Below are 27,958 nucleotides of genomic sequence, written 5' to 3'. Positions count from 1 at the left end.
CAGGCGAGCACCGAGAGTCGAGAGGCGGAAGAGCAGGGTAGCAGCACGACCTCGCCCTCGGAGGGCAGGCACGCCGACGAGACGTCCGGCTCGCCCGTCCTCGAGATGGGCAGCATGGATTCGGCGGGCAGCGCCCACAGTGGCGGCCCTTCCTGCGGCCTGGTCAGTTCCCTTTTCCCGAGCAATTGTCGTGGTCGAGCCGAGGCATTCGCCAGACGTCTTCATCGACGATTAACGTCTCTCGGTGGCGAAGACAATTCTCAACGGAACGATGATTCCTCGTTGCCGAAGGAAACATCCTGGCTACGTTCGCCGACAACAGGGAGAAAAATAATAACTAACAGCTCCAACAATCGCGTTCTTCAGCATCAACCTCGTCACAATCCTAACACGGATTTGTGCTACGATTACGATCTCGAGTATGAGGATGGTCTTAGTTCGCCGGCAGAAGAAGCCACAGCAGCGGAAGTCGCGGATTTAGTAGTGAATCCGGAAGTATTAAAATCGAATCATCCTGGAATTCACAACAGTTCACCGATTGAATCGAAAACCAGTATAGATTCAGAATCTGGACACGTCTTCGCGTCTCCTCTGTTAGGAACGTCTCCAGATAGCGATTCCTCCGATATGTTTTTCGATCCAGAATCATCCGACGTTGAAAAGCCGAAGAACGAAACGTTCTTCGATCCCGTGACAACCTCGGATAGCGAAGTGACTACGTCGAATCTCTCGAACGGTTGCGACATAATAAGGCCCAAAAGCTTGCCGTGTCGTAGAAGGCCAGAGATCAGCGTTGAACATTCCGAGGACACATCTGAATCGAGCGCTTCGTTCAAAAGGAATAATTTTTGCGATAAAGACCCGAGGAAGAAGGATTTGGCGTGCAGCTCGGAGGATTCGAACGATAGAAGCTCCCAAGAGACATCCACGTCGCCCAGTCATGAATCTCTTTGGAGCACGTTCGACGAGAGCACTATGTCCTTTCAGGACGAATGTCCCGCAAAAATAAATCCTACTGTAGTCATACACCAGATCCGGCTTCCCAAGTCGCATTCTGATTCAGAGATACCCGTCCACGGACCTAGTATAATGATTACTTCCGCGACTAAAGATGAAAAAGTCGATACCGATGAAGTGGATTTTATTAACTTTCTGTCGGAGAACAGCAAATTGGAGAATATCAAGAACGCGAGGAATCTCGTCAAAGAAGATACTTCGGATTCGTCGGAAAATACGTACGAGGAGGATCTTCCATATGACGAGGAGAAGCCCAAGGATACACTGGAGCAACAATCAAAGGTTCTATCTTTGAAACTCGAAGAGATTCCTGGCAATGAGACTGACGACCATTCGACGTACAGCAGTATGATCAACATCCCTGGTGCTCTATCCCTCGAGTGTCCTATAGTAGAGGGAGTGATAGAAACCACGATAAAGAACGAGATAAAAATACAAATAGAAAATGGAGCTATAATAGCTAGCAGCGACGAGGATAAGATGTGCCTTCTGTTGCAGAAGCTTGCCACAAGTCCAAGTATCAAAGAGGATGTTCATATAACTGAGGAGCCACAGGACGATAGTATCGAGGAAGAGGAAGGAGAAAGACCTCAGAAGATCAGACGGTGTTCTTCTTTGAAGACAGGAAAAACGCCACCAGGGACACCTGGAAGGAAGAAAATCGTTCGATTCGCAGACGTTTTAGGCCTAGATCTCGCCGACGTGCGAACGTTCTTAGACGAAATCCCCAAAGTGCCGAACTCAGCGTACAGCGACTTGATCTACGATGACATTTTCCAGAAAGACACCAGTCCTGTAAATAGCTCGCCAATCCCAGCTCAATGGGGAGCCAGATACGTAGGTAGTCGACGCGTATCAGGCTGCGGGATGTCTTCGCATAAACTGGACAGAACTTTGGTGCCTCTGTTTCAACAACCTGGCGGTCTACCTAATTTCCTGGATCTGGTCCGCGAACGTCGAGTATGCTTAGAGAACGTGCTGGTCCAGGATCCCGTGTCTTTCTGTATCCAGGGTACGGTCCGCGTAATCAATCTGGACTTTCACAAGTCGGTGCACATCAGATACACGTTGAACTCGTGGCGAAACTTCAGCGATTTGCAAGCCATCTACGTACCTAACTCGTGCGACGGTTTCAGCGACAAATTTTCGTTCGTCCTGTACTGCCACACGCTGTCAATCGGTCAGAGGCTGGAGTTCGCGGTTCGATTTCAATGCAAGGGCGAGCAGTACTGGGACAACAACGCCGGACTCAATTACTGCTTCCAGTGTTTGCCTGTTTCTCCAGCCGTTGGTTACATGCCCATCACGGCTCAGGAGGGTCAGCATCACGAGTGGTCGCCTGTGTTCTACTGATGGACATCGTAGATCGAGCATTGGATGCCGTGATGGAGACACAGTGATGCTTCGCGTAGACAAGGAGTCTGAAGTGGATCCGAGTAAGGCTAACTAGCGACAGATAGAGAGACAGAGGGAGAGGGAAAGAGAGAAAGCCTACGGTTGTATAAACGTTCCTAGAGTATATACCTTACTGTACATAACTGTCCTATTCTCGAGTCGATCGAAGGAACGAGAAGGCAAGCCGGGGAGCAGGGACCGCACTAGCGTCAATTATTCTTTCCTGCCGTTTTCCGGACAGCCTTTCAATGGACTGGAGAAACTCGACGCACCTGTTAGACTGACATTTTTTACACGTTCGTTGTTCCTTGTTTACGAGCGAGAATATGTATTCGGTATAGACGTGATACCACTTCTATAAACGAACTGGGACTGTAGTTGAGAGAAGAAATATTAAGTACACATACCTCTTTGAAGATGACAGAGAAGAGGATTTAGTCTTTGCCAGAAGTTGGAAGTTGAAGAGGACGTTTAAAAGGCGGACGAACAATGAAACGTTCAAAGTATCTGGCAGAGCATGGAGGATTATTTTCACGTTCCTAGAAAGTACCTAAGTCTACAGAATTTGCGCCATAATCGAGCCTAACGTGTTTGAAAGACTCTCAAACTGATTATAATGCGGAATGACAGAGGTTAAAGTTTATGAGAGAAACTATTACTCGAAATGAGATGTTTGTTGAAGGATGGTATTGCTTCGAAGACGAAATCAAGGGCTCTTTTTTCTCGTTTTATTTTTTTTTTTTTTTTTTTTTAGATATTAACGATATTTTACGTAGTTGCATGAATATTCTCAGATGAATTAAGGTTGAAACGACCTGTTGATGAACTTTTATCCACAAACATATCTGCTCAGCAACTTCTGAGCGACGACCAATCCGGTCTTGCTTACGAAAGTTTTATTTAGCACGTTCGCTGCTATTAACGCATATTGGGCGTTCATTCAATTATTATACATAAATCCCCAATAAGGTTGCAACGAGGAGATAACTGTTGTATTTTTGAGTTCGTGCGTCTCGATAGAAAGTTTTTAACAGGAGATACAAAACAGTGAGGAATGTAATAAAGTAAATTTGAAACGAAGATTTCCTTGATGAGAAGATAGACGGAAGGCGTTGATTTTAATAGCAGCGAATGCGTTAATGAATTATCTATATAGCGTATACTCTTAGCCCCATAGATGAAACGAAATTACGACGAACCAACTTTATAAACTTCGAAACGAAGCTTTTCTATTCGTTTAATCAAAACGTTCGACCAGTGCCAATTCTGACCTAGTGCCATTGGATCAATTATAACATCGGTAAATAACACGAATCGAATATACGTTATACCATATTCATAAATATTTTTTAAACGAAATGTGATAGTTTAATAGCAACGAATATCATAGTGGGTTGCTTTGTTCTCCTAATTCTAGATTTTATTCGCCAGATGATCGTCGAAAATCAGGGAAATCGGGACTTGATCGATCAATCATTAAATACCTGTATAAATCTCCAAGACGATGATAGTAACTGATCATTCATGATTTTATTTTTATTATGCATGTATATTTGTACAGTTGCTGGAGTGCTAGACATGCAACGAAATTACGAAAGAGGAGATCTCAACAGCTTTGGCAGTAGATTTATCGTTTAGTTCATTGTTAACTAATTTCAATGGTGAACTGCTTTCATTCTGTGATTCAAGGACTTGAATCGATCATCGTGTGGTACGCAAATGTATATGCAGTGACGAATGAGAGAAAGCGGAAGTTTACTGTTTGATTAATTTCTTCAATCGTTTTCGAATAGTTTCAATAAAAAGGAAAAAAGTAATTCTTTTCCATTCGATTTTTATACTGTGCTGTACTTCGCAGCGTGAAAATGAAACATTAAATGATACGAAAAATGTTAATAATCATTCTAAATGGAATTATATTTACGAGTACATCTAAATAGATATGAATAGATCAAATATATTTTTTCAGAAATAACTCAAGTAATATTAACAATGAAATCTTATATAACAATTTGTACTAAAACAAATGAAATTTTGTAAACTACAAATCATTCGACTATCCAATTTTAAATTTTAAAATCATATAATCTATAATTTGTAACTTCCCAATTAGACAAGTATAGATGATTATTATCAATACGATCAAAAATATTTAATACAAATAACATTAGTAATTACGTACATAAGTATCAACGTTAAATTTTCTTTCGTTCATCACTGTACATCGTGCATATTATACTTTGCAGAATACACATAAAAACGATATCGCTTATATTTAATTTGCACTACAACGAAAATATTAAGATGAAACGATCAATTTCTTAATGAATTTCCTCGACAAGTTCTTTCGTTCATTTCTACGCTCCTGGCATTATGCGTGAACGATAAACGAACCATTTACGTTAGTCCTCACGTGGGATAACGATAATAGTCGTCAGCGCAATCCAAGTTATCGGTTAAAGAAAGCAGAGACATTTTCAGCGTTTTGGCAACGATTAGAATTTCGTGAGTCACAATAGCAGTGACAGCTGCCAAAAATAAGCAACATTGTCCTGTGTCGCGTGCACGAGATCGCATTGGGTAATGAGATCGACTTTGTTTATCGAATTCCAAACGATAAATGACATTTACCGACGATTCGTGACTAAACTTGGTACAGTATTGCCTGAACGACACAGACCACATTAACAATGAACCAATTGTAATTAACGACGTAAATACCCTCGTGAATTATTACGACTGAGAGAAAAGAATAATCATAGGTCGCACGATAGCGATCGAGATCACAACACGATATAGTATTTCACGATACCACGATATTTTTGCTAATGTTAAACGTTTCTTTTGTAATTCTGATCACCGTTGCCATTAACATGTTTTGCACGTGTTACATAAAGATACGTCTTTCGCGTTTTGCAATTAAAAGACTTCTTCTTCGCTGTACAGTATCATTTTTCGAAACGGTAATCTTAGAACGAAGTACAAGAATTTTATATAAAAAGAAAAGACACGGTACTTATATACATATGTGTATAAAGCGATAAGTTAAATGATAATCAGACTGTGGATTTTCACGTATTTCCTATAAATCTGTTACATGCAATTTAAAGTGAGAAAATCCGCAGAATGCACTCGATGCGCAAAAGTATATAAAACATTTAAAGTACAACACTTGTTATAATATTCAGTAGTTATTGAAACAAATATTTCCTTAGATTCCATTTTTTATATACATATATATATTCGCAAAAATGCAAAGCACAAACATCCACAATCTAGTGATAACACAGAAAATACGTATTTTCACGTAACGCACGCAAAATGTGTCAACTATTGCAAATGTCAATAGTCTTCGAGGTAGCATCAGCAATATAACATTAACAGAGAAACGAACAAATGATGTTAAGATTACACTATATATTGTTAAGATATTTTTTGTAACAATTTTCACTGTGAACAAGTGCTTTCTATATGCTATATATATAGAGAACATAAACACAATACAAATTGTACATATGCGGCGTCAGTATTGGTGGCAAGTGTGTCTGAGAATGAGGGTGTCGTTTTTTTTTTTTTTTGTATAAATCGGTCGATTTTTAATCGTATACTACCATATACAGTCTGTTTGGGCAATGTTTGTTATACACATTTTATTGTACATATTCATCGATACATTTTACGTAATGATATATTTACATCACAGTTATAATCGAGTCTCTAGTTTTCGGTATTCTATTTCTTTCTGCTGTTTTCTCTTTTTTTATATATATATATACATATATATTATGGTGAATATCGATCTTTTCTAATTTTATATTGAACGCATGACAGATATCGTTACATTGCTATTTTACTCGCTTTGTTTTATCATATTGTTAACTTGGGGACAGAATGCTGCTTATTAATCGATCCATTCTGTAAACACTTCGTCTTATCGTTATCCTTCTACGCATTGGTAAGAGGAAAATAACAGAAAAATGTTTATTAAGTTTTGCAAGAGCGAAGAAACGCTTCTTCTTACCAGAGAAGTGAAATTACGTTTCTTTCTTAACGCGTTCGTTTCTTTTATCCGTATAGTATATATTTTAACGAGATGGTATTTTTGTTTTCTCTTTTTTAATCGTTTTAAATTTAAGCGCAACGTAACCACCATTATTGAGGCCCTCGATATTTACGCGCGTATCTCTGCCCGTAAACACACGAACAACATAAATCGAACGAAGCCTTTTCCTATACTTTGTCCTCTGTACATATGCCTCTTAAGAAACAAAGTTCGAATTCTATTCTGGTTAACGACAGAAACGATATTCTTCCACGTGTTAAGAATGACGGTTATTGAGATTTATGGAAACAGTTATATAAGTACCAGTCACGAGTTAGGATATTTTAATCATGTTATGAAAACTTCAACCTGATGTACAAGGTATTTTAGAAACCACTCTATTGTATCGCAAGGGAGGAAACTTTTCAATTTTTTTCGTTGTTATAACATTTTTATATTTTTTAGTAGTATAAAGAAATTAGACAATTCTGTATGAACATCGAAATAGATTCGTAACGTTTCTCAGTACTTTTTTCATAAATATTTTATGAAGAAATTCGATATTTTCATTTACGAAAGAAACGCACAGATTATATAGGGTGACGATAAAGGTACAGTAGAGGGATTGAAATAGGAAATGCACAATGGTAGGACTTGAACGAAGATAAACGGCGGAGAGGAACGAAATAAGAAGGGACCCGTCTACTGCCAGACACGTTTTGTGTTCAACCCGCTAGAAGTGACGACCTTTTAATTTTTATTTTACAAATGCATCATCACAAAAGTGATCTCTATCCAAATTATCTCAAAAGTTCATCGACATTTCATTAAACATTTACACGAATTATTAGCCACACTACGATGGTATTAAAAAAAAATAGTTGGACTTAAAGAAATCATCAATCATCGGGAATTTTTTGGAAACAGTTGCATTATTGTTCGCATTATCAACAATTTTAAACTAATCTCTGAAGAATACGAAAGACCATTTTAATCTTTTGTTTTCGATCTATCACAGAATTTCTCAAGTATCTTATACATCAGGTTGGAAAAATAAAGGATTTCGGGAATGAAAGCAATTTATACTAATAATAATTGTTATATCTTATGAGACATACGTGTTTTAAATTTTACAAGGTGTAGGGTGTCACCCGGTAATTTCAATCTCTATTGACACGCAAATCCTAAGTTGCACAAGGGAATTCTCATCATTGATGAGAGATTTCAAGAAATTTGAGGAAAATCAATTTCGCAGCCTCGAACAACATCGCGAGAAATGTCGAAAAACGACCGTGTGACACCCTGAATAAACCGGAGACGAACTATTTTTGTTAAATCTTTGTTCGCGTTTGCTAAGCTATTGCCTCACTCGTAAGATTCTTCCAACAGCGACGAGACAAAATTTGACATTTGTTTCGCGCTACGAAATCGATTTCCAATGACAGCTACGATTCTTACGAGAACCTTACGATACCGGGGGGCTGAAACTAACGCAGGAAACAACACTGTAACGTAAGTCTCGAACGTAGAAATATATTTTGATACGGTGTCATTTTTCGTTGGCTGATTTGTCACCGTCAAACATTGTAGTTATAAAGATTTTAAAAGTATCATTTTCTGCCTATTACAGAAATTTTAATCTCTAAGTTATCGTTTTAATCGTTATTTTAGATTTGCATGATTTTAAATAATTTGAATATGTGTTGTTAAATATAAAAGATACGATTCCAAAGAAATCGAAAATTATGGGAAGCCTGAAAAATTTGTATGAATGTTAAAGTTTTTAATTAGATAAGAATTATCAGGTTCAGTTAGAGATTCGAGCAAATCTTTGCGGATATATTACCGGTGATCAAGAAAACCTGAACGATTCTTACGAATTTGTAAGGTTGTTTTATTAGATAAGAATTAGTAGGACCAAACAGAGATTTAAGCAAATTTCTGCATTAAAGTTATTGGTAAACGAGAAAATGCCAACAGTTTTCATGAATTTCTTAAATTCTTTAATTAAATAAGAATTGTCAGGATCAAACAAAGATTCGAGAAAAAAATATGTATATATTATATCGAAAGTCGATTATAGTTATGTGTTTAGTTAGTCGAGAAGTTTGATGGAATGAAAATTCGTAGTGAAAAATTCTGGTTATCTGGTCGAGTTGAACCTCTGGTCTTCTTAATCAGAGTAGCCATTTGCAAGAAAGAAACGAAACAAGAATGGATTAATCGTAAGAGTGCTTCGAGGTTCCATTTGCAATTAGTACGAGATTCCTCGATGAATCGTTTAGAGATTTGTCTTTCGCTTTCTTTTCATCTTTTTTTTTTTTTTTTCGTCGTTGAAATGGGGACGTTTCTACGTTCGAGACGAAACGAACGGGAGAAAAAAAAACCATAGCTATAACGGTAGTATATTTTTATATTCTAATGTACACGTAAGCATACGTTGCACCTCTAGTCCGTAGAGCCGTGAGCTTTCGTCCAATTACCGAGCCTTTTGCAGTTTTTAACGAAAGAAAAAAGCAAGAAGAAGAAAGAAGGAATTAATTAACGAAGTTTAAATGGACAACTATTATGGTGTTAAGGTGCGAGAGAGAAACGGAGAAGAAGGAGGAAAGACTACGTGTATATGTGCGGCGTGTATGCGTATGTGTGTGCGTGTCGGCGCATTTCAGATCGTATGATTGAGAAAAAATGAGAGAGAACGAACGGAAGAGCATGGAAATACCGAATAATCTCTCTGTCCATTTGTAATAGTTATTTTTACTTTATAATTTTAACTCGCTACTTTTTAATCGTTTAATGTCTGTTCCTTTCCTCTCTTATTTTTACCCAATTTGGCACGGAAAGAGGATAAAACTCGTTCGTCCTTCCGATCGTCGAATTTCGATTGCGAAATCAATAGATAAGAATTAGCGACGAACAGACTGTAGATAAATTCGCGAAACGAAGATAATTCTTGTCACCGTTGAAAAATCAGTCTAATTATAAATATTTGCTGCCGTTTATTTATTTTCTGTGTCGTGGATCCTTCTTGTTTCACATTAAATCCACTTTTCGTCGATCTGTTAAATAAGTTTGTAGATACTGTTCGTTGCAATTCACGTCGATCTTTCACATCCGAAAGATTCTTCGAATCGAACCTGCTGTTTCATTCGTATTGGATCGTCGTTCTTTGCACTTTACTGCCGTTTCTATTCTAAATATCATTTCAAAGGAGAAATCTATACACTCGGAAAGAGAAATTTTCGCTAAAATTGCTATCGAAAAATTGAGTTCGTGGTAAGATTTGTCGCGCTCTTTGTCCTCGGCAATTATTATTTTAACGAATATCTACCATTATTTATGAAGAAAGCACGATCTATGGATCACGGATAGGTGCTCGAATCAGAGCGAAGACTGAACGAGACAATTTCGATAAAGACTTTTATTGTAATTTATTCCTACGCACAAGTAACACGACCGTAAATAATAATGCGAATTTGTTAGGTTCATAAATGATGGAAGAGTCTGAGAGAAACCAAAGGGAAGACCGCAAAGAGCGACGATACTCGCGATCAATTTCGTCATCGATTTCATGAACGCTGTCTTTGTATAATTATTCGATTGTTGTTTAAGATATAGCGCGATTCGTGGGAAATCAAAATTTTTCTCAGAAGGATTTAGCATACGAGTTTTGAGGCTTTCACGGCCCGGATCGTCGCACCTGACACTGTTGTATACAATAATTATATTCCAAATTCATTATACAATTATGCTCGAGACGTTCGATTAGAAACTGCGTTCGGAAGAAATTTCTTTCCGGTGTTTCACCAGCATCGCAACTAGCTTTTCCGCTGTCTGAAATCCGATGTCCGTCATGGTGCGTTTTTAGACAGCGAAGAAGTTAGCTGCAACGCCGGCGAAACATTGGAAAGAAATTTCCTTTGGACGCAACTTCTACTCGGAAATATCGAACAGCGTTGTGTAGAATACCGCTCGGTGTGTCAGCTGAATTAGAGTTTTCTAGAAAAGTAATTAATTGTCATTGTCAATGAACAATCGTTTAGTTTTCTACGAAGATTGGAAAAGTTGGCCGATCACTCACATCGAACATTTTTCCCCATTGAATCGGCGTTGCTGATCGTAGTACATTCATTCAAGGGATTTAATATATTTCTATGTGTATATGAAAAGTTTGCTAGAACGATTAATCAATCTTGAAAAGTTATTATGACTGAAATCCTCTATCAAAAATTTTTGAGAAACGGAGGATAGAAAATATTTTAGATATCAATTTTCTCGAAAACAAGAAAGAGAAGATTAATTACGTGTCGAAATAGTTCTATAACGCATTCTCCCTTCTCTTTTACTTGTCTTTGATAGAGGAACAACTCGTTGTTTAATATTTAGAATTACGCTCCACTGAGAATTTTCAAAGAATAAAAGAAAATGTTCCGTTGGAAAGATTAATTATTTATCCAAATAATTAATTCTACAAAGAAATCGTTTATTATATGTTATTTTAAGAAGGAATTACTTGTTATTTAATATCTAGAATTACGCTATATCTTGCATGTTGTACCATAATACGAAACGATAATACTCACTGAAAATGTTCGAATATTCCGCGAATCCTACAACTACGATATTCTCTGCTTTATAATGTAATATTTCGTCTGTGAACGAGAACGCGTAGCTTTAAATTTTGAAGACGAGTTTAATCGGTGCCGCAAAGACGAAGCGTCATTGATACGAAATAATCATTCGATATTTTCGGTCAGTCGAAGGCCACGGTGCAATAATTTTCTTTTTTTTATATATATTTCTACAGGGCCTCCATGTATCTGTATTAGTAAAAAGTGTAGCGTTTCTTACTGTACTTCCTTTATCTACATTATATACTTTGCTGTTAATCACATTTTGATTATTTGCGAAAGGTCAGTGAAGTTGTATATCAAATATACGATTTAGAAAAGCAAGAAAAAAAGGGTCATTGATTTATTTACTGCGTGTTATATTTATGTTTATGTTAATATTAATGTGTATTAAAAAAAAAAAAGAAAGAAAAAGAACGAAATACATTTAGAATTTTATCGATTCGTGTACCGTGGACTTCAACGACGAAACACGGCGATGCTAACCTTTTCGTTTCGTTCGATATTTTACGTTATTTACACGGAAATACGCAATGCAAACACGTTTCTACTTCTACAGTTCCTTCAGTTCCAGTTGACACACAACGCGTTACTTTATTGATCAATCCTTTTTGTCTTATGAATATCATTTAAGAAAATCATCGCGTCACTTCGACGAGACTTTAGTTTGTTAATTGGACTCTTCATTGGTCAACAACTACGATTAACTCTGGCTATTCTTAATACTAACAACGATAAATCTCTGTTAAGCCTCAGCTGACTATCTGATCAGGCTTAAGTTTAAAAAATATTTTTCTACAAACTTGAATTATCGTTATATTATCAATACGGTATTGAGAAATACCTACTTTTTCTTTGATATTGTATTAAAAGGTAATTTTATAGAAAGAGTTAAAATATTATAATATTCTATAAGCTAAAGATTCTGAGCAAAGAACAGTTAAATGTTCTATTTTTTATAGGAAAGTAGTTTTCAAGTTCGGCGTGCTTTGTCGATAAACGTCACGTTACTTGGATCCGAACATGCGTTTCTTCGTCCTCTTCAAAATTTTCATAATATCGAAATATTAAATTACATAATATCGTTGTCACCACGTTAAAATATTGCTCGTCTATTTTCAATTACGTTACATAGAAATTCCGAAAGAAAACGAACGAAATTTTGTTGTTCTGCAATATTTAATCATACACAAGCGACATTAAAATCGGGAAATCTTTAAAATTATGTGATCTCGTGTGATTCTTCTCAATGATAAAGTAACGTTAGGGTCAGAAAATCAACAAAAGTTATATAATCCACTTATCTCGTTTTTCTTCTCCGATCTTCGTATACGTATACCATATCGTAAAAATCGATCGTCTGACCTCTTTACTTCTTTTTCTCTTTTTTCAAATCATTCTTTTTTTTTAACGGAGTTAAGTAAAAGTTGGTCTCTGGACAAGTTTCACCGTACGGAAAACAGAGCAACGTTGCTTCGTACTGATAACAACGATCAGTCGATTTGCGTACCTTTACAAAGAAGAAAATGGAAATAAAATAAAAAGGTAAAGAACAAAAAAAAAAAAAAAAAAAAAGAAATGTATCATGTATACGTACAGCAAGAAACAGATTGTAGCTGATACAAACAGTCAGTCCGATTTTAAAAATCCCTTTTCCTTTTTCTCCTTCCGCCATTGTACGTCGACGTAACTGTAATTTTTAATCTCATTTGTTTGTTTAGATGTTGTCTCTCGGTAGTTTGGTTTAAGGTTTCGCGTTTATTGTTATACAGCGCCGAGTATGGCGTGGGTGATAGCGTTTAAGGGTTCTAATGGAAGGAATAATTGCGGCGAAACGAGGAACGAATGTTGATGAAGGAATGAAGCAAGTATCTATACGTATAAATAGACGTATATTATATATCTGTAACACATGTTCTATATGTTATTAAGACAATAAATGGAAGACCGATCGACAGTCTCTTCTTCTATCCTTGTAAGATATTTCTGGAATGTTAACGTTGTTTCATATTAATTTAGATTTAGTTTAAGAGTTTCGATTTACTACAATCTCGTTTACTATAATTCGGTCCGATTGGAAAATTTAATCGTTACAAATGTATTATAGTAGATCGATCGTACGGGTTACATTTTATTTATCGTTGTTTATAATTATTTTATGCACGATTGAAAATACAAATTTGTCTTCTTTTCCTTTCTTTTGAAGTTTCTCACAGTCAATTGTAAAAATACAGATTGGAAATAGAAATCAGTTTGATTTTATCATTAGGTTTCTGTTACACCTCTGTATCGTTGTTATTAAAAATTGTATTTCGTTGCCTATAGATTTCGGCTGATGGTAATAATTCGAGCAAAGAGATCGTTAACTCTAAAGAATTTTCAATCATGAACAAGACAGACAAATCTGTTTCTGATATTGTTTAAAGTAATAGTAAACTGATGTCTAATGGCAATATTCTCCTTCGATATTTGTAATAATAAAAGACAATGAATATATGTCAATTGAGTAAATTTCGAACGAACTAATCATAATATATAGATATATCTCAGAGAAAATAGTTATATGTTTAGCTTGGAGGATATCGTTCGATCGATTGTAAAAACAATGTAAAGGCAAGTGTCAGATTCAGCTCACGCATGATCTTCTTTTATTAGAACCTTATATGCGAGATATTATATTTAAAACAATTGTCGAGTAAAAATGACGCAGAAGCACGAAACTTATTTTTATAAGTAAAGCTAATTGAAGATTTATTATCGGTAAGTGTGACCTGGCAATCTGGGGTTACTTTAAACCTTAAGTTTATCACTTGGGTTGCAGATAGAACGAGGTACGTTGCGATTCCACGAATTGCACGATGTCACTGTTTTCTTCGCGGCACAGTATTCTTTCATTTTTTACTTTATCTACGTCCAAAAAACGTTAAGCCCCTAAAGAAAGAAAAAATAGTCTATGGAAATGACATGTACAATCCAGTTTCGAAGAATCAATCGAACGCTCGATAAAAATAATTTTTTAGAAAAAATAATTTTCACAGGGAAAGAAATAACGATAAATGGCAATTGCTATCCAATGCTTTTAATTATAAAATTTATATTATTTAATAACGTCCATTATATTTTACTTTTAACAAATTATTAATTCATCAATTTTTGTTTTCCCATATTTTGAAGAAATTTGTAATCTTAATTTTGAGTTACTGGCGCATTCATTTGGTAAATGAAAAAGAAACATACAAAATAACAATAAAAATTGATCCAATAACTTTTTATTCGATTTAACTTTTTATCAAAATGTCCAAATTGTTATGTCTCTGTATTTCCATTACAACGTGTATCCCTTGTACACTGAGCTTCTCGATTATGTATAACAACGACAAAGATCATTTTATTCATTTTTTTGTTTTTATACAAAGCAGCAAATCATAGTATAATTTTTCGTCGCAAGCTACAGAATAATCGAGCGGTTGAAAATAATTGAACTCTACCTTCCGGTTAGGCCAACATTCCACGTGTATTTTTAGAGTACTTTCAGCGGTGCCAAGTTTAGCTCGTGTATCGAGTTTGCATTGTTTTGCATTGCACAAGCGTTGTAGCTTTTGGAAACTTAATCTATATTCGTAATACACGGCACGAACTTTGTTGGTGGCGAATTCGATATGTTTTCCAGTGAATTTTAGTTAAAGTCGTAATCTGGCCTGACACAATTATCGTCGATTGCGTTACGCTTATTAAAGCAATCAATTATTTGCTATAGACCCGTTGGTTTATAAATAAAATCCACAAATGTTTTGTCACGAAGTTATAGCCGGACACACGATATTGTTCGACAAACGATTAAATTAATTATATATTATTCTCGACTTTTGCAGACGATACCAATATCTTCTCTAATTTTTAAAGAACGTGTGATACAAAGACTACGTGCCAGAAGAAGATTTTGTGGAACTAGTAAAAATCGGTTTATTCTATTCTATGTTTGTTACTTGTTCGATCATTCACCTTTCACACAATCTTTTTTATAAACATTATGTTAATCTGAATTATATTAATCATAAATACTGATATTAATTACCAACTTATCCAAACTAAGTGAGTAAACAAACTTCTACTACGATGTTCTATTTATTTCAAGCAATAACAGTCATACGATGAATGAATGATCTCCGTATTTTAAAAATAAAATATCCTTGGAACGACGATCAAGCAGCAGTGTTCCTGTTATGACAGATACTACGATAGCTATAAAAATGCTGTGATAGATAGAGGGAATACTAAGGTAACAAAGAAAAGGGTAAACAAATAATTAGAATAATTAAGAAATATTTCTTTTAACTTTGTAATCTCGCAACTGCTGAAAATCCAATTAGATTGTTAATCTTCTATTCTTTTGCGCTTATAATTATGTCGAAGTAAAAGTAACATTATAAGCAAGTACACGAGAATCAAGGGAGATTATACTTGGCTCGTCGTTAGAACTCGTTGATTTCTTCCTCCTTCATTCGTAGTGTTATTGTTTGCTTTATACGTATGGAAGCATACTGTTCAGTTCTATATACAGAAATACCGAAGTCTATAATTCCAAGAATTCAGACAATGCACGTAAACATGTTGTGTTCTCCGCGACAAAATTGTAAGATGATTGTTGTTTGCTAACGGGCTCAGAACGTAATACAAAGTGATTCGTGTGATTTTCACTGCGGTAATTGGTTTCATATTGTTGAACGTGCTATCTTATGGCGATTGTTATTTCTAGTATTAAATACACTCTGATTGTAAAATGTCTCGTAGAAGCAAACTAATTGGTAACTCGTAAGAAAAAGAAAAAAAAAGGAAAAGAAAAGGATGGTTTCATCGGCAGAAGCAGCGCGCATATTAAAAAGGAGCCGCTGTGCTATATGTAACTATCTAAAAGAAATAAGAAACTGTATGTACTTGAAAAAACATTCTGCTGGGTGAGAAAACAAAATCTTATTGGACAGGAAAGACAAATTGGTGGAGGAGGTATTATGGTGTGGATAGCTATAAGTTACACTGGTAAGAGCAATATCAAGTTTGTTTCTAATAAAATGAGCAGTAAAATATATTTCAAACAATCCAAGAACTGTTAATCGAATATGCCTGTCAAATGGCTGTAGAAAATTTTATTTTTCAAATCACGACGATTCACGTAAAGTACGCTAAATTCGGAAACAGAAGATATTGAAGTATCATCATGGCTCGCTAGATCGCCGGATCTGAAGATTGTGAAAAGTTACGAGAAACAAAAATGGTACTACACGCTATTAATAAGTAAATATAAATTTCCATTTATTTTGCAAAAAAGTATTCCGTGTCTTATAGTTTCGTCGCACTGTTTTTCATTGAGAAATCTGCAATTGTAAATAATCTCTATTTAAATTGGAATTATTACAAATATTTTTATCGCAATATATCTATTTACTGAAGTAGTTCAATAGTTGTACTTTGGTGGTTCTACAAAATTATGTATTTATATGATATTATCCATTAAAATCTTTTTTTCTAAATAAATAATAAATGCCTTGTAATTTTGTCGCAGAGTGTATATGTACAGTAAACGTTCATATAGAAGCAGACAGAAATTTCATTTGTATCACATTCTTTCGCTGTAGTAAGAATAGATGGATATCGTTATAGATTGAGAAAAAAGAATTCTTATAGTAATTTTATGTTTCTCTTGTCGATAAGAATGATATAACAATATCTTTACACGAGAGGAAAACTTCTGATGTTCCACATTGTTCTTCATATCAACGAAAGACACCTAAAGTTAATTTTTAATCCTTTTTACACATTTAACACATTCGTCGCTACTGGCGCAATTACGTCAATTTAATTATCTAAATACTTAACTGTAATTTTCTTATTTAAAATTTAATTGTCAGACTTTAAGTAACGTTAATGACGTAACTGTTGCTCTTTCATTTTCACGCGTCCTAACAAAATAATTTACAGCCAGAAAGGCATACAAAACAATGATATTAAACTTGCTTAAACTAGAGATTTCATTTCAAAATTCACATTTCAAAAAGCTATACATTTGTTGGAAAAGAGATCACTATATTTTAGCAGCAACCAATGTGTCGAGTAGAATTCAGGTGGAGAAAAAAGAAAAGAAATCACGTTGTTCGAAAATGGCAGCTGTTTATTACGAAAAAAAGGAAGGAAAACAGTGGACATTAAAAAACGGCTTAAGTCGACATTAAAAAACGGCTTAAGTCGACATTAAAAAACGGCTATGTCGTCTGGAAAGCAATACTCTAATGGTTACCCTGTGTGCTTCTGTCGTTGCAAATAATTAAGTATCCTTCGATAAAAAGCAATCTCTCTCTCTCTCTCTCTCTCTCTCTCTCTTCTTGTCTTCCTCATCAGTCTTTACAACATTCTTCCATGGATTATCAACGAAAGAAGCGATCTAAATAGCGCCATGATGTCGCGCGTTCAGAAACACTCGTTGCATCTTTTTCTTTACGCAATAACCGATAACATCCCATCAATTATTTAAATATTTAAATATTTAAATAAATATTTCTTAATGCCTCGTCTCGTAAGTACTTGCTCTCTCGTTCGTATAATTAAGTTCAGCGATTATATCACCGTTTATCTTAAGCTACGCGATTATACAGGGAAAACGATCACAAAATAAAAAACTAGGCACTCGATCGAAGCGTCCTGAATTGAAAGCACTCACTGCCGTGAATCACATAAGATATTGCTTACTGGAACAATCGTTCGTTACGATCCATCACGCTGATCGATTTATTAATATATTTAAAGATATTAAATCAAGAGAATCTGCCACGATCCTCTCCTAAAGGCAATGATTCTAATTTCTCTTTTTCCTTCGATTTCTCTTTTAACGTCGCTTCCATGCGCAAGTGGCTTCCCTGACAAACATCTACATCTGCGTCTAATCGTTATCGCCTATTACTCGACATACGTTTGTCGCCAACATCACCAAAATTTCGAGGCCAACTCGAACATCTTTGAGATTCTTCCTGCATCGATGTCTATCAAACGATAATTCGACCAAATTATTTCTCGTTTTCAGTGTTCTCAATCTTTCTCGACAAGTTATTTATCATTTTGAACTTCCTAAACCATCTCGACGAATCGTTTATCATTCATAACGCTCTCAATCTTTTTCACGAATTATTTGTCATTTTCAACATTCTCCAACGAACATTCTTTTCGACGAATTACATACTTTCGACATCCGTAAGAATTCTTCGATTCTATTCTCCATTATCAAAAGAAAATTCGACAAATTATCAAACATTCCTGATGTTCTCGATACTTCGCTCTTTATCGACTTCCTCGAAGGAAAATTCTCACGTAGTTAAAAGAAAATTCGACGAGTTACTCGATACTTTCACGGATCGAATAAACACATTGCAAATAGTTACAAGCTATTGCTTTCGTACAGAGGCGTGGTTTTGGTCAACTTCAATGCCCTCAGCTGTTTGTATAGTCGTTGCTTGCAGAACTGATAGAATTCGATTTCCCTGGTGAAATTGCTTCGCACTATGTCCTTTACTTCTTCGCTGACTGGTGGCTTGAAGAAGTTTCGATTGATCCTCGTGAACGCGTTCACCTCATCTGAAAGAGAAAATTTTCTCAGTCATCGTGTTTCATTGTAATACGAACATAAAATATTTTTCATAATTATACACACGCAGTTTAACCAGTTTTTGTTGACAACAGCACACGAATATTAGCAAAATATGTAAATGAATGAGAAATGTCCAGAAGCAATACTCATCATCTTCTTATAAAATCATTAAATAATAAACTTTAATTGCTTCGCGTTACGTTCAAAATCAAGGAGGAATTCATCGATAAACCTACTGAGTTTCATCAAAATTTGTTAAATATCAGTACCTGAATTAACGTAGACGATTTTTTTTTTATCAGTTTGGAGGAAACTTCCTTATCTGATCTGTATCTTAGAGATGTTAAAGAACAGTATGCGAAATTTTTTTAGCTGAACGCATCTTTTTGGAGGTATTTTAGTTCGATAGAGCCGAAAACGAGGAGCATTTTGAAAATTCGCTGTTACGAATATCTGGCCCACAAAAAACTGTAAAAATCCGCGTAAGACCATAATCGTGCAAAGCGGTAAGTGGCAAAACAAATGATGTAAGCGACGACAGTTGGTATAGCCAATGCCAATGCTCTAAATGCTAATTTTAACGCTTACCGTCTCACGGCAGCCAAAATATAGAAAATAACCCGAACCTAATCCAATACTCGGCATTCAAATACATACACAGTAAGCCATAGAGCAACTTAGAAGCAGCAAATTTTTAAAAAATGTCATCAAAATCGTACGAGGACGTCGCATAACAACAAATTTTTTCATAACCGAAATTTTTCCCGTCTTATTTTTGGTTTCAGCGGCCTGAGAAACCTCTAAAAAGCGTCATTCCAGCCAAATATTTTGCAATCCAAATACGTAGCTAATGGATGAGCAGCTACTGTTGCTTCCCATGAATAATTCATTATTAATTTTTACATTTTACATTTTGGTGAAATTCATGTATTATTACTACGAATCGATCAGCATCTGATACTTGAGAATCTATCAACATACTAAATTTGCGCAAATGGAAAGAAGTTCTCTGAAAGGAGTGCGGGCTTGATTGGTTGTTTTTGACAAACTCGACACGACAGTAAAGTTAAGCTCATCTTTTGACCGAAAATGTCACGTATATTCAAGCAAAACAACATTTTCATCTCCACGTTATACTTAATCCTATATAACTGTCGATCGTTAGCTAGAAAATAATCAGAACGAAATATTTTTTCAATACGAGATTGTTCTATCGCAACCATCGATTGTTAATTAAAAGTTAATTACAACGAGGTATTCTTCCCTGTATGATTGCTTTGTAGCGGTGTAAAATATTTGTTTCATAGTTATCGTTGGTTGGCGAAGGATTTACAGTTACATGCAAATAAGAGAACAAAAGAATTACCGTAGTAGACGTCAGTGGCGCCTCGGAAAAATCGGGGTATATAATTTTCCAATACCGTGAGAGTGGTATTTACGTCCTCGAGCACTCCGACGACCGCATAGTGTTTCTCCACTGCCATCTTCGCTCGTTCCAGTGCGCCCACTGTGTTGAACGGGCTTCGAACAAACGACAATTGATGAGTATGACAGGTGCTTGAAGTATGGTGTGACAAAAGGTAAAAACATAGAATCAAACGAATGGCGCGAACAAGGTGTGAATAATGCACAATGTATTCTAGGTTGGAAGAATCTTTTGAAAAACTCGCCGAAAGAATCTCTTGAAAAACTCGTTGGAAGAATCTCTTGAAAAACTCGTCGAAGGAATTTTTAGCTTGATTTCTTTGTTACAGTCTTAGAAGCAAACGAATACGCAACAATATTGTCGTCTTTGAGAATCACAGAATTTTGATAGCTATCAATTTGTATTCTACTTGTCTTTTCAATCAATTTTTAATTTATGCGATATGTATATATGATAATGTACATTCGCATATATGTATTAGGTCGTCCGAAAAGTTTCCTTCGTTTTATAAGGAAATAATGGATGTACAACATTTTCCATTTTATATTATTTTATCGAATTACGTATGATCCATTTTGTTCTATCAAAATAAAGATCACAACGTTCGACAGATTAGGTTTCATATTTGTATAAAGATACATTGTTGCAAAAGACGTGTCCGTAAAAGAAAGACACTTTTCGGACAACCTAATATGTACGAATTTTTGAATAAATTTCGTATCCTCAAGATGTATACGCACTCTTCACCACTATGCACTACAGTATACACTATATACTATATACGTGACAAATTTTCAAATTCTACAAGCTCTGTAAACTCTACTATATATAACTTATAACTTAATTCACGATTGTTCGACCAGCGATTTTTAACGCATGATATGTAGCTCAAGAAATCTTACTCATCTGCATCAACCTAATAATCGAATCTCTCATACGCCACAATTTGCTTCAGTCAAACAAATCAACGAGTACCTTCAAAGTTACTCGTTTCAGAGGAAAATCCATCGAGCAAAGCGTTTAAACGTAATTTCTTCCTTCTATTTATTTGCATAGCGAAGGAAGATATGCACAAAGGTAATCCCAAGGTACAATTTAAAGGGACCTACGTGCATTTCTCGCTGTGACCGCAGAAGAAAAGCGTTTGCCTGCGATGATCGCCGATTCCCTCGTGAATTTCACCCTCGAGGTATCTACATTCACGGTCCGCCTTAAGTACACAGGACTCGAAGTCCTTCTTCAGCCAGTTCGGATCCGGCAGTGGTAGGTCTGGAAATATTTGCTTTCTCTCGACGTAATACCAAGGTGCTCGCACGTAATAGTACCAGGATATCACTCTCTCAACAGGATCCCGGACTATGTTGATGTAAATTGGCTGTGGCAGGTTGAATCTAAACGGAAAAACGTTCCACGTTAGACATCTCGTGGGAATTTAGCTTACGTTACCTCCGGTTATCTGACTTTTACTCTTCCAGGAAATCCGTTTTTCATCTTTATTTCACGTTTATTTATGTATCATCATCTATCACGGGTTGTCGGTAAGAATGGCGGATAAAGGGATTTGTAGCGGAATTCGATTATTCTGGTTTATTCCTCTTTGGCTCTTTCACGGTTTCATAAATTTTTACAACGATGATAGAAGTATAGTAGAATCTTGATCGATAGAACGTCGATAAATAGGAAAAATCTATACTAGCGTCGTGTATTTTCTTTTAGAATTTAATTCTCTAAAATTCAGTAAAATTTACACAGTTTTTATCTCAGGATGTATAGAGTAGTATAGGGAAGAACTGATAGAATTTTAAAGTAATTGGAGATTATTTAATGTTGAAATACTTACTCTGTGAAGTTTGTGAAACACACGTGTTTTATATAGACAGATGGTTCTGAATAGCTGCTGACCATCCTGGCGAGTTGTAGCTAAAACAAACAGGCAATTAATCGTATAAAAGTATAATTTTTTATTTTATTTTCTTGCTTAACACGATCTTGGTAAAAACCCTGAACTTTTACATTTTACAAAAATTAAAGATTATATATACTTATATATACATGTATACTTATGTATAATTTTTAATTTTTGTAAATTGTAAAGGTTCAGGATTTTCATCGTTCACACGCCTCTATTTTTTAAAGGAATATTAATAAATGTAGAAATAAATATTAAAAATGTAACAGTATTTCATAAATTTTGTTAGGTACCTGTTCGATAGGCGCAAGACGAATTGTTTCGACTCTTTGCACACGATCTCTGTTGAAGGAAAAGCCATTCCTCATGGACAGCCTTCTCAAGAGTTCCATGAAGGTTTGAGAGCCCACTTTCGGTACACGATTGAAGAACAGGACGCTCCGGTCCGCTCTTTTTGTGTTGTTGAGTGCGTCAATGTCCAACACTTCAGTTTCTTTGTACTGAAACCAGGTAAAGTATCTTAAGATTTTTATTCCATTGTTCCCTTTCTAATTTCCTTATTTACGCTATTTATTTTGTCTTTCGCTTTTTCTCCGCTAGAAATAAAATTTTTCTTTCCATTTCCCCGACGTATTAATTTAAACTGTAGTTAATTATAATTACAAAACTCCTAAGTGTGTCATGCTTTTTATCAAATGTAATTAAGTCAAACGACGATAATAAAAAGCAATAATTATATTTGTTTGTTACGTTATGTTACCCAATACAACGAATTACAAGCCATAAATACAAATAAATTAATGTAGAAAACAAATTAATTATAAAATGATCAATGATAATAATATTCGAATATTTCAATCGTATCTAATTTTGTTACATTAAAAAGAAACGAAAGAAACGAACAAAAATCACAATTATATTTTCTATGATAAAAATTAATTTATTCTATACACAGAATAAAACGTAAAACATTTCGCTTCTTCTCAATTTATGTCAATTTTAGTTATGATCTTGTTGGTGCATGCAAGTATCAAGCAGAAGGTAGTTGTCACGACGTTAATCATAGGTTTCTCTCTTTCGTCTGGAATCTTCATTTTCTATCCAGTGGGAGAGTTATCCCATTCCCTTTCGTTAAACAACTATTTGTAATATCGGCAAGTCATTCTAGGATATACGTGCAACGAGTAATTACTGCCTTGTTTCACCTCGTCTTCTGGGTAGTTTCAGCGGTCAGTACAAACGATCAAAGAAAGATATTAGATAATTTAGCGCGCGAGGAACGTAGATGCTACTCAATTTTTTCCGAACCTTGAAAATACACGTTTAAAATCTGGTACTCGGTGGGAAATGAAAGTACATAACAAGAGAAAAGGATTAAAGATAGTTTAAAAGTTTGCATGCCAAGAAGTGAACGAATCGCTATTAATTTTCATTGTCAACTTGCGTTATACGACTGATTCGAATCTTTCCGATTCTTTTCTTCAAAATGCGTAATTTCGATTGCATTCGATCTCGACTTTTATGGAGCTTTCGTGGCTTTGAAATCTTTGCAAAACGAGCAGTTTTATGCACAGACGTATAATTATTACACAATATCGCGGAATTATTAGCGATAATCGTTAGTTAGAAATAAATATAATAAGTCGGAATTTTTTTTTTATAGGAAAAGTATAGAAAAAAATTAGACAAATAATCGGAAATTAAGGCAAAGCTCGATTCTTCAATTTTTAATTATTTCTCTTTTTACTATAAAACGTTGAATTATAAATACACTTGAACAAGACGGAGGAACACTGATTTCCATTTCCAACGTTCTATATCTGTTTTTTCGTTTTTGGCAGGATGATCACAATTGCAGGTAATTTCATTTGACACTGACGATAATAATCCTTAACGGAGGATATCGAGTTTACATTTTGATTTTCCTCATTTCAGTTTCATTTTTTCGTTATCAGAATGGCTATTTTCCCAACCTTTGTCTCTCGTATCCTCTTCCTTTTCTTCTGTTACGTTCGGTTGAGCATTCACTCGACATGATCAGGTCGATCAGAAAAACATCGGACCAGCGCTTCCGCAAATTTATCGTTAATGTAGAATTCAGCCTTGTGGAAACTACTCGACGAGCCTTCGATTGCTTATTGCTTCGAAATTTGCTCGAACCTTTTAAGAGGATGCTTTCTTCGAACGATAACTGCAATTTCTCGTTTGCTCGCTAGTTATTTTATTTTATCTCACGGATGCAGTAACTCTACGTTTATTCAGGTATCACATACAAACAGGATAAATCAAACGAATGCTAATAACTTCTACCGCTAATTGCACTTGTAATTGCTTGTATTAGGTTGTCCTGAAAGTGTCTTTCTTTTACAGGCACGTCTTTTACAACGATGCATCCTTATACAAACATGAAATCTAATCTATCAAACGTCGTGATATTTATCTTGATGGAACGAAATGGATCATACGTAATTCGATAAAATAATATACAACGAAAAATGTTGTGCATTCATTATTTCCTTATAAAATGAAAGAAACTTTTCGGACGACCTAACAGTATATGGTCACTTCTAGATGTTGTGATGTCACTCTAGACGTGACCTGTAATTGTAATGCACTGTGTTATAGCAAACATATTAATATTTCGACGTGACCATTTTTTAAAAGATGGGAAATATTGAAATATTCCATACCACAGAAGAAATATTGATACCTTAGATTTATTGTCTACTTTTAGTTTCGAAGGTTTATTATTTGGTTTAGTTTAGAAGGTTTTAGAAGGTTTAGGTCTTTTAGCCCAACAAGTTCGTCTTTTCATCTGTATCGTGTTAAAATATTTCGTCGATCCATCGAAAGGCGACGTTAAAATCAGAAACTTAACATGGTTTCTACTGTGGTGCCGTATGATTTTCTGTGACAATAGCGGGGAAGATTCGAATCACAGATTAATCGATTCCAATTATCGTGGAATAAATTTTTCTATTGTACCATGTTTCATTGTCTTTTCATTTCGTTTTTACGCGTACAACGCGGCTATAGTTTTCAATAGAAATTTTTAAGGAACAAAATATTTAACATATAGCTTCTACGATCGTAATATATTTCAGTTACATATTTTCTGCTATGTCTATTTTGTATTTATTTCATTCTGAATACTTTTTATCATTTATTATGAATAAAGCTCGTAAACGTATAAAGTAAACTTGTACATAAATTTCAGAAAACTGATGCAGTTCATAAAATTATTTACGACTTGAATTCTCTTTTCTCCGTAAGCTGCTCAAATATACAGGGTGGTTGGTAACTGGTGGTACAAGCGGAAACGGGGTGATTCTACGCGAAAAAAGAAGTCGAAAATATAGAATAAAAATTTTTCGTTTGAGGCTTTGTTTTCGAGAAAATCGACTTTGAATTTTCGCTCGGTACGCGTGCGGTACGTTATGCTCACTATATATCGTTGTCTCAATGGAAAAATTAAAAAAAAGGAAAAAATTAAAAAAAAATTTTTATTCTATATTTTCGACTTATTTTTTCGCGTAGAATCACCCCCTTTCCACTTGTACCATCAGTTATCAACCATCCTGTATGTGCCAGGCTGCACACAGCAAGGCACTTGATCCTTCTTTTCATTCGAATCTCAAGAAAGTGGCAAACAAACTACCACTCAACGATTATGTACCTACACATAACTCCTGTCACACGTTGTATAGAAGACGTAATAGCATCGGGCTCGTCTTTCTTTTCCTGTCCTCGTGACTTGGCATTATGCCACGAATACATTACATCATTACATTATTAGTAGATACATGCGTTTGCATGCTTCTTCCTCGTTTACGGATTCCCTGATCCTTTTCTTCCTGACGTTTTTCCTCCTCCGAGTCTTCCTGAACTTTACATTTTAAATTTTCACGATGATTATTACACGACATATTTTTGGATTTTAAGTTGGAAAAATTTACCAAATGTCTAGCCGGACAAATTGTAAAGTACGAATTAAATAATAATAAAAAAGAATATTTTTGGATCCTCGGGATTCTCATTTTAATAGCACGTTGCGCTCTCTTCCGACGTTTCGTGAACATTGTCCGCTTCTTCAGAGCAGATCTAAAACAGAAACTGTTTGGATATCGATAAAGTTGAACGAATACTATTCTTAAAAATTTTTTCCCGCTAAATTTCATCCCAAATTATTATTCAATATCGAATAAGAAGTAGAAAAGTCACGGGAGAGTTAGGGTTTCGTTATTAAAATAAAATTCGCACGAGGTGAAGTTTCACCCACGATAGATCTTCAGGATTAATATAATATCGAAGCTGAAATTGTTTCGCCTCTACTACACGAAGATACGAACAATGTTCACGAAACGTTGGAACAAAGGACAATGCGCTATTAAAAACACAATCGAAACTCGAGGACCCACACATACATACGTCAATTCTTTACGAATTATGCTTCCCACTATCGAACATATTTGCATAATTTATGATGATTACATAATTTGTCTCGTGATTATCTTTCTAACGACCAACATTGAGAATCTCGTATTTACCTCCACTACTTTCTTTTAATAATTGCAACCTTGTATATAATAATATAACCATGTTTCTCTTGTCCTTTCTAGTCTTTTTTTTTCTTTCTTTTATTTTTATTTCAAGCGCAGAGCGGAAGAGCGAGTTACTATAATAATGTCGAGTCATGAGTATTTAGTCACTTGACACTGGGTGTTGGGGTCTTCGACTGGATTCTATTGGTTCTTTTTATCGGGGCTCGTGTGTTTGCTTTTCTTTAGCTTCCGCTTGGTAATTGTTTGATACGAACATGTGGGCCCTTTGTTTGGTTTAATGATGTAATGATGTTATTTATTTTTGTTTTATTAGAAAGAAACGATATACAATAGCAGTGGAAAATTAAACGTAAAGTGAAAAATAAAAAGAAAGGACAACTTGAACGCACATTGATTTTTGTTAAATCAATGTGTTTAAATATTCCGATAAACGACGATATTATTTTCACCTTTTTAGATTCAAGTCTAATATAGATACAATGCAAATTGCTATTTTTTTTTAAAGATCGAGCCAAATAAAATCTTTATCCAGGAAAGTTTCTACGTTACTGTAAGCGAATATGTAGAAAGTATAGATGGAACGTTATCTAAAATTTATTGAGAGATTAGAGTTGAAATTTGTTTTAAATTAGATTATCAATATAGATTTTATTTACTAAAATAGAAATTTGAGTGCAGGAAAAGCATAGGATGAAAGCTTAAAAAATTCAAGGTGAAATTTTCATGAACGCGGATCCTCTTTCTTTTGTTCTTAAATTATTAATGCAAGGTTTCTTGTTAAAGATAATTAACTTTCCGATGAATCGATCTATATAATCGTACGATATATAGTCATGGCGGAAACAGTCGGTGGAATGTAAAGTTTTTCACTGGGACATACATATTTTGCAATCCCTTTTATAAAATAATTATCGGAGTTTCACGTTTCTTTGATACGCTATTTATAAGAATAACAGAATTGAGAAACTGCCGTTTGAAAACATTCGATGCTTTTTCCTTCACACTCTATATCTTAAATGAATTTTGCTTTGATGAATATTTTCTTCATTTTACATGAATATTGCAATCTGATTGAAATTCCGATAGACCGAGTTTGCAGTTTTATCGATCCTTATCTTCTCTCTTAATATCCTCTTCATGTTATATCTTCCAATGCCAGATGAGAAAACAACGAACATGATCTTACAATAACACAGTGGCGAATGAAATACAAATTCCGATCAATTCTAAAAATATCTAATAAACAAACAACAATATCTGTCCAGTAAATAAGCAAATTAATATAGTCAGTGAAATCATTTTTGTAGATTTAATAAAACTATAGCCAGGAAGAAAGTTTCCAG

General features: G+C 35.0%; 3 protein-coding genes across 11 annotated transcripts in view; 2 read left to right on the top strand and 1 right to left on the bottom strand.

Annotated features, from left to right (window-relative positions):
* Positions 1-13,037, top strand: part of LOC126866982 (glycogen-binding subunit 76A) — a 59,131-nt gene extending 46,094 nt beyond the window's left edge. For all 3 annotated transcript variants that reach the window (XM_050621069.1, XM_050621053.1, XM_050621062.1), the window contains one exon: positions 4-13,037. In XM_050621069.1, the coding sequence (XP_050477026.1) occupies positions 106-2,370 (2,265 nt within the window). In that variant the 5' untranslated portion in view covers positions 4-105 and the 3' untranslated portion in view covers positions 2,371-13,037. The remainder of the gene's footprint in view (positions 1-3) is intronic.
* The window catches only part of LOC126867008 (leucine-rich repeat-containing protein 15-like), a 206,790-nt gene that overhangs the window by 80,771 nt on the left and 98,061 nt on the right, over positions 1-27,958 (top strand). The window contains exon 2 of one of the 3 annotated variants that reach the window (XR_007690135.1): positions 22,343-22,563. The exons of 1 other annotated variant lie outside the window; for it this stretch is intronic. The gene's annotated coding sequence lies outside the window, so the exon portion shown is untranslated. Of the gene's footprint in view, positions 1-22,342; positions 22,564-27,958 lie in introns of those variants that run through there. One more of the 3 variants, XM_050621092.1, reaches the window with a different exon arrangement.
* The window catches only part of LOC126867032 (heparan sulfate 2-O-sulfotransferase pipe), a 128,037-nt gene continuing 108,833 nt past the window's right edge, over positions 8,755-27,958 (bottom strand). For all 5 annotated transcript variants that reach the window (XM_050621168.1, XM_050621159.1, XM_050621150.1 and 2 more), the window contains 5 exons: positions 22,347-22,553; positions 21,985-22,064; positions 21,254-21,535; positions 20,085-20,239; positions 8,755-18,705 (listed from right to left, as the gene is read on the bottom strand). In XM_050621168.1, coding sequence (XP_050477125.1) covers positions 18,509-18,705; positions 20,085-20,239; positions 21,254-21,535; positions 21,985-22,064; positions 22,347-22,553 — 921 coding nt within the window. In that variant the 3' untranslated portion in view covers positions 8,755-18,508. The remainder of the gene's footprint in view (positions 18,706-20,084; positions 20,240-21,253; positions 21,536-21,984; positions 22,065-22,346; positions 22,554-27,958) is intronic.

Source organism: Bombus huntii, chromosome 1, assembly GCF_024542735.1.
Source record: "Bombus huntii isolate Logan2020A chromosome 1, iyBomHunt1.1, whole genome shotgun sequence".
In the NCBI taxonomy this organism is placed as follows: Eukaryota; Metazoa; Arthropoda; class Insecta; order Hymenoptera; family Apidae; genus Bombus; species Bombus huntii.
Note: the sequence above shows the minus strand (reverse complement) of the source record. Positions and strands in the feature narration are given on the sequence as shown.